This window comes from Pinus tabuliformis, chromosome 8, assembly GCF_031772625.1.
Source record: "Pinus tabuliformis cultivar Carrire ecotype Pingquan chromosome 8, CPIR1, whole genome shotgun sequence".
In the NCBI taxonomy this organism is placed as follows: domain Eukaryota; kingdom Viridiplantae; phylum Streptophyta; class Pinopsida; order Pinales; family Pinaceae; genus Pinus; species Pinus tabuliformis.
Window position 1 is genome coordinate 77,818,316 of NC_142294.1, and position 7,533 is coordinate 77,825,848.

Genomic DNA, 7,533 nt, shown 5'->3' on the forward strand with positions numbered 1-7,533 from the left:
TGCTGTTATGAGTTCCTATGAATATGCCAGCACTGCTCAACGCAGGTAATATTATCTACTTTGTTCATGTCCAGTTTAGCAACCTTTACCTGCATCTCAGGCTTGGGTTTAGATGGGTTTGTTCTCATGTTCAAATTCATTACAACTAATGCATGGTCTAGATTTAATGGACCTTTCCACACGTGGAGATGAAATATTGGGGTTGAGAATAGAGAATGCACCTGACTTATCTTAGTGCAAAGACCATCCATTATCCAATCCCATTATCATATTTCTGTAAAGAAAAACCAAAGAAGTGGTAGAGCTAATTGGGTTTGTGAAGCTAAATATGATAATATTAGCAGGTTTGCAATGGACAACACTGAGGATGGTTATTACATTGCCCCTGCTTTCATGGATAAATTAGTTGTTCACATTGCAAAGAACTTCATGAGCTTGCCAAACATTAAGGTATTGCAAATTGGCACATCTTTCGGGATTGTTTTAGTTCCGAGGCCCTTGAATTCATTAAGTTATTGCAACCTGGGCATATTCATTTATTAAGGATTGCTAACTGGGGCATCATTAGGGGTTGTTGCAATATCAATCCCTGTGATTTTCTTTGGTTTTGATTTGATGTTTCTTCATTTTCAGGTTCCTCTTATTCTGGGTATATGGGGAGGCAAAGGCCAAGGGAAGTCATTTCAGTGTGAGCTTGTGTTTTCTAAGATGGGGATTGAGTAAATTTCCACTTCCTTTGAACTCTTTGGATCATATTGTTTAAAAGACTCATGCCAGGGTTTATCATTTCAATATAGAATAGGAATATTGAAAAGGAGAAGGGTTAAATTTCATGGAATTCTATTTAAGTTTTAGACGGATTTTGATATTTTATTTGCAACGAGTTTTGTCACAATTTCTGTTTGTATACGATTTTTTTTATGGTTCTCCTGCAGCCCAATCATGATGAGTGCTGGGGAACTTGAAAGTGGAAATGCCGGAGAGCCTGCAAAATTAATCAGACAGAGATACCGTGAAGCAGCTCATATCATCAAGAAAGGGAAGATGTGTGTCCTCTTCATCAATGACCTTGATGCAGGGGCAGGAAGAATGGGAGGCACAACTCAGTATACAGTAAATAATCAAATGGTGAATGCCACCCTTATGAACATTGCAGATAATCCTACAAATGTTCAGCTTCCTGGGATGTACAACAAGCAAGACAATCCTCGTGTTCCTGTCATTGTGACAGGAAATGACTTCTCTACTTTATATGCCCCTTTGATTCGAGATGGTCGTATGGAAAAATTTTACTGGGCTCCCACCAGGGAGGACAGAATTGGTGTATGCAGGGGTATATTCTGTACAAATGATCTCCACCCTGATGACATTGTCAAAATTGTTGATGCTTTCCCTGGACAGTCAATTGGTATGTGCATTCATAACAGTTTATTTTTCATCTTATTTTGGTATCCAAACAACTTTTTAACAAAATCTGTCAGGGAATGTAGATTTCTACGAGAAAACTGCATATGGTTTTTGATTCTGGTGTTTCGAGTCAAACTCATCACCCATCTAAATTATTCCTCTATATGTAAACACCTTTTTAGTTTCCTTTTTCTGCACACTGGTACTAAATTTTATCTGAAGATAGCTGATGGGGTTCACATGAAACTCAGAATCCAAAAACATCACTGTTTTCTTTCTAATCCAAAAAACAAAAGATATTCAGTATTACAGAGGATTAAATTCAGTATGGTCCAAACCTTTTATCCTTCATATCTGGTCACTAGAATGTCATTTAAGAGTTGAGTGCAGAAAATGGTTTATTCTAACTTAAGTTGACTACTGTTGCAGATTTCTTTGGTGCAATGAGAGCAAGAGCATATGATGATGAGGTAAGAAAGTGGGTAGCAGAGATTGGTGTAGAGAATATTGGCAAGAAGCTAGTGAACTCAAGGGAAGGACCCCCAACCTTCAAGAATCCTCCAGTGACATTGGAGAAACTCCTGGAGTATGGAAACATGTTGGTCCAGGAGCAAGAGAATGTGAAGCGCGTGCAATTGGCAGAGAAGTATCTGAATGAGGCTGCTCTCGGGGATGCTAATGAGGATGCTGTTATAAATGATACCTTTTAGCGTTGGTGCTTTTCCTTCAAGAAAATAATTTTACCATAAAAGTCCCTTGTTAATTGCAAGCTTACTTGATGTTGCTTTTATGATACCTCTTAATCGCAAGCTTACCCATTTGTACTTGTAGGCCTGGCAAACACACTTTCACAATCCTCAGACATTGCACATTTGCATAAAACTAGCACCGCGCTAGTTCTCTAGTACAGAGAATAGTAAGAATTGATATGGTTTTTTGCATAGTTACCAAGTTCAAATTTGAATTCGGATTCGAATTGATACGATACGATAAAAATTCGATTAGAAAAATTTCAATTCGGAAAAAATTCGATAGTATATATCTTAAACATTTAAATATATATACTCTTTTTCTTGTAACAACAATGCGTTCAATTTTTCCCCATTCATTTTGAAATTTAAATAATTTTTAATAATTTTAATCAATATAGACAATTTTAAAATTAGAGTTTACTTACTAAAACTATAACCACATTTGTCTTAGCTCCAAGATCTCTCTTCTTTTCAAAATTCAAAACTTCCCTCTTACTTTCAAATCTTATTTAAAAATATTTTATGATTAATATTTATTTAAAAATTAAATATTCTAAACTCAGAACTACTTTTCTTTAATTTCAAATTTTATCTAAAATCTTTTATAATTAATACATATTTAAAAATTAAACATTCAAAAATATGTTTATAAGATTTCTCTTAATATAAATATATTATATTTAGAAAATCAACTAATTATTATAAAATTTACTCTTCAAGATTTTGCTTCTTTCTTTATTATCTAAACCCTTTAAAGAAATACTGAAATTAAAAATAAAAAAATTTCTCTACTCAAAATTTGTTTCCATTTCCTACCTACAATCAGGTGGCCTTTCCATTTCCTACTGCAATAAGGCACCTATCTATTTTATGCTTAAAGATTACTACTTTACTATTCTCAAAAACACAAATTAACAAAAATCACTGAACTTACTATTATCTGAGAGAAAAATTAACAAATCCATGCAATAAATTATAATAAACTATAAATAATGAATTTTCTGTTATCCAAACGAAGTTACCACGAACCGAATCGAATTTTCATCGACTTATTCGATGTTCGAATCGAATTGCCAAATTTCCGTACTTATTTCTCCGATACGGGCGTATTTGGTAGCTATGGTTTTTTGTTGTGCCAATTGAGGAAAAGCTGCACGGCATGTGAACTTTTTTTTCAGAGGGAAAAAAACAGAATAGATTATATTAAGTGAATATAATGGTCGTGAGTACATTTGGGCTGCTGTCGAGCCGAGCATAAACATAGCAGGCACTTGTTCAGAGTGTTTTGTTGAGACAAATGCGTATGAGCAGTGCATGATATGTGAGAAAATATTGATGAGAGCAATATTCCGCGGCAAACCGGCGGAGGAGATGGATCCAAAACATAGATAAAAACAGATCCGCAAATGCGAAATATGATGAAGAGCATCAGCGGAATCAAGTTGGCGGTAAAAGTAAAGAACTGTTCCCATAAAGTTGGTGTAGATGATATAGCAGGAACAAAGAGTCCAGCCAGCTGGATTAAATCAGAGAGGCCAGAGAGCCCAGAATAGAAGGAAGTATGGAAGCAAGCGGCAGCCCACAGTCTTGGAAAATGCGACTGTTCCTCCACTTCCAAATGTACCAGCATGTGAAGATGAAGAGAGCCTGCCAGTTGGGGCGTTGAGAGGCCCACCATGTGAAGGCTTCCTGTACAGAAGAGAAACGCATGTGAGGAAAGCCATAGAGCAAGGAAAGATCATACCAGATGGCCGAGGAGGCCGGGCAGCAAAAGAACATATGGAAGTTCGTCTCCAGCTCCGTAAGGCAAAGTTGACACCTGCCCGGACCAGTCCACCCTTTCTTTTGCAGAACATCCCATACTAGGTTCCTGTTGGTGAAGAGGAGCCAAGAAAAGAGAATGGTTTTGATGGGGCAGGGCGCCTTCCAGAGTTTGCTTGGAAAGATGGAGGGGAGAGGGGGTTGTGTAGCAATAACGACAGAGTAGAGGATCCGGACAGAAATGGGGCGGATGGTGTTATCAGTAGACCAGATGAGATTGTCTTTGGTACCTAGTTGGAGGATCCCACGGCCTGTGAATCTGGCAGTAAATGAGAGCCATAGGGGGCGGAGGGCGGGGGGGATGGCTAATTGAAGATCAGTTTTCCAGAGGGGTTCGAGAGAGGACCAAGAATCGATAAGAGTATTCCAGGTGAAAAGGCCTCTGGAGTGAAAAAAGGAGAGAAGTGGAGGAGGGATGAAAGATTCTAGGTTGTATAAAGTGGGGTCTATGCCAATGAGGACGCTGGAGCCAGAGAAAAAAGTCCATTTGAGGTGCTTCAGGAAGAAAGGTTGGATTTTTTTAAAGCTAAGCCAGATGGGGGATCCGAGCCTAATTCCAATAGAAGACCTTCTGTGCCAATAAACAAGATTCCTGCCTTTGAGGTACTTTTGCTTGATTAATGAACTCCACGGGTTGTTCCCGTAAATGCCCCTGTGAAGAGACTTGCAAATGAGAGCTTTTCCGAATTGTATCATGTTGAGAAGACCCCAGCCGCCTTTATCTTTTGGTCTGGAAATGTGGTCCAGCTTGACAAGATGAATTTTGGACTGAAAGGATCGGCCTCCCCACAAAAAGTTGGCTGCAATGGACATCATCTTCTTGTGAACAGAAACTGGGAGAAGAAAGAGGTGTCCCCAATACACCACGAGCTGGGAGAGAACCGCTTGCATCAAGGTATATCTGCCGCCGAGGGACAAAGAGCGCGATTCCCAGGTAGATATTTTTTGGTAAAAACGATCAACAAGCCAATCCCAGTCCCTGCCACGATAACCCTTTGGTTTGAGACGAAACCCCAAATAGGTGAAACCCCCCTTAATCTGGGCGAGATTGATCTGGAAGCGGTCAGCAATCCACTGTGCCAATGCCGAGTTAGTTTCGTTGTGGTAGAGCACTGTTTTCCCGCAGTTGATAGAGAGGCCGGTGGCATCTTGGAACTTGTTGATGATTAGAAAGAGGCAGATCCAAGTGGGCTTATGGAGCATGGCAAAAAAAAGGACATCGTCGACGAAGAGGTTGTGGGAGAGCTGAATGTCTCTACAGATCCTGACGGGCTTAACTCTGCCTTCAGCAACAGCAAGGTTGATGTGCGTACTGAGACAGTTCATAACCAATATGAAGAGGAGGGGAGAGAGGGGGCATCCCTGTCGGAGCCCTCTCTCTGCGTTGAAGAAAGTGGAGGGAGTGCCATTTATAATAACAGAGAATTGGACAGATTCAACGCATGCCATGATCCAGCTGATCGCCATGGGTCTGAGACCAATTTTTGCCAGGAGAAATCTGAGAAAGCACCAGTCCATGCAGTCAAATGCCTTTTTAAGATCGATTTTTAGAGCAGCAGCATCGGTTTTCTTGGAGATGATGGAGAAAAGGCATTCCTGTGCCATAGCCACTGCGTCCATGATAAGCCTGTCCTTTAGAAAAGCATGTTGGTCCTTAGATATATGAGAGTTAAGAACCTTCTTCAATCTTTCAGCTATGGTTTTAGAGATGATTTTATAAAGCGTGTTGCACAAGGCAATCGGCCTGTAGTCCCCCAGAGATGTGGATTTTTCTCGTTTCGGAATTAATGCGATAAAGGTGGCGGATAGAGCCGTGTTTATGCTTCCAGAGTGGCGGGAGGAGTCGACCATGCACAAAAGATCTTTTTTGAAAAGCTCATAAAAATGGGAGAAAAATTCGATCGGCCAGCCGTCTGGTCCGGGGCTTTTGTCTTTTTTAAGGCTCCTTAGAGTTTCAGATAGCTCATCCTCCGTGACGGGCCTGTAGAAAGCTTCATTTGCTGCGTCGTCGAACATGAGCGGCAAAGGTTCTACCGCCCAAAGAATATTGTTTACATCGCTGTGGCGCCTTTTGTATTGCTCCCTGAAAAATCTGGTGGCTTCTGCTGCAATTTCGTGTTGGGAGAAAAAACAGTCACCGTTATCGCTCACGATTTTCCATATTGCATTTCTTGTCCTGCGGCCATTTGCAAAGTTATGGAAAAAACGTGTGTTCCTGTCCCCGCTCTTTAACCATATTGCGCGACTCTTTAACCGCCAGGATTCTTCCTCTTTTTTAAGAAGAGCCTGTTTCCTTCTTTGTAGGGAGCTGATGAGAAAAGCATTATTGAGCGTCCGGCCACTGTGCTGTATAGAAGAAGAAAGCCGACTTAGTTGTAGATTAATGTCGTGTAGCTCTTGAGAATCACTGCGTTGCTTATCAATCTGCCAAGTCTTCGTTTTTTCCCTGAGCAGTCGGATTTTGTCTCGGAAGGTGAGAAGAAAGGCATCGTCGGCAAGATTGATTTCCCTCCAGCTGTTTTTTATGAAATCATTGAAAGTTGCATCGTGTAGATGGATAACGTTGAACTTGAAGGAATATCCCATTTTGCGGGCGACAGGCTGCCAAAGCAGAAAGATTGGCTTATGGTCGGAAGAGAAATCTCCTCCAGTTTTTGCGGTCGGCATTCCCCATTTTTGAATCATGCTGGAGTGTATAATAAAGCGGTCGATTCTTTTAGATATAAAGGCATCGCCCAGCCTGCCATTGTCCCACGTAGGTGCCATATTTTCGGGGATGATATCAACGAGGTCCCTTCTCAAAAGCTCCTTTCTCATTCTGGTAGCCAACCTGTCAACCGGGTAGCGACAATGACCCCAACATTCTTCCGAGCTGAGAGTGAAATTTAGGTCACCTGCAATTAGTAGGGAGTTAATGTCCAGAATTCCCGAATTGCACAGCATGTGAACTTGCCTGTTCTTGAACGTTGCACATGCCCAAAAGCAGAAAATTATGACCCGATGGCAACTGATGGAAGGAATGATAGGGAAACCCGTGTCTCCATTTCCAGGGAGTAACAGAAACGCATGTTAACACCAATAAGATGAGGCTATTACTAACATAATGTTGTTGTAATTATTCTTTGAACGAACCTATTTGGAAAATATATCCCCCAAAGTAATCCATGTAACTTGCGAATTGATCATTTCATTAAGATGAATGTAACATGTAACTTGCGAATTGATCAAATGTAATGTTGAGATATTAATTTTATGGTCTGTTAGGTGTCGTAGAGAGTTCAGTTTTATTTCAATTTAGTGGAGTTTTACTTTTTTTTCAGAGAGAAAAAGTTTCGTAGTATTATATTGAGTCAATATAAAAGTTTTGAGCCAGCTTGCCAGCATACGAAATCAAAACCATGCAGAAATAGGACATCCCAAAGGAGGCCTAACATCATCAGTCCAAAATCACAGCTAAACAGTGTTGTAGAAAAAAGGAGCATCAGATGTCTATACACATATAACAAAAAAAACTAGATGTATAGTAAGTAAACAAAAAGATGAAAAGAAGGGT

General features: G+C 40.2%; 1 protein-coding gene across 1 annotated transcript; it reads left to right on the forward strand.

The window, feature by feature from the left end:
• Positions 1-344: 344 nt before the first annotated feature.
• On the forward strand, positions 345-2,117 carry LOC149234228 (ribulose bisphosphate carboxylase/oxygenase activase 2, chloroplastic). Its single transcript, XM_089461130.1, has 4 exons — positions 345-450; positions 634-719; positions 936-1,408; positions 1,837-2,117. Exons 1-4 carry the CDS (start codon positions 352-354, stop codon positions 2,115-2,117), a joined length of 939 nt encoding a protein of 312 aa, XP_089317256.1. The 5' UTR covers positions 345-351.
• The last annotated feature ends 5,416 nt before the right edge of the window (positions 2,118-7,533 follow it).

Coding starts and splice junctions, on each gene's coding strand:
- LOC149234228 (XM_089461130.1), top strand. CDS start 352: ATGGACAACACTGAGGATGGTTATTACATTGCCCCTGCTTTCATGGAT. Junction 451..633: donor TGAGCTTGCCAAACATTAAG/GTATTGCAAATT, acceptor CTTCATTTTCAG/GTTCCTCTTATTCTGGGTAT. Junction 720..935: donor TTTTCTAAGATGGGGATTGA/GTAAATTTCCAC, acceptor GTTCTCCTGCAG/CCCAATCATGATGAGTGCTG.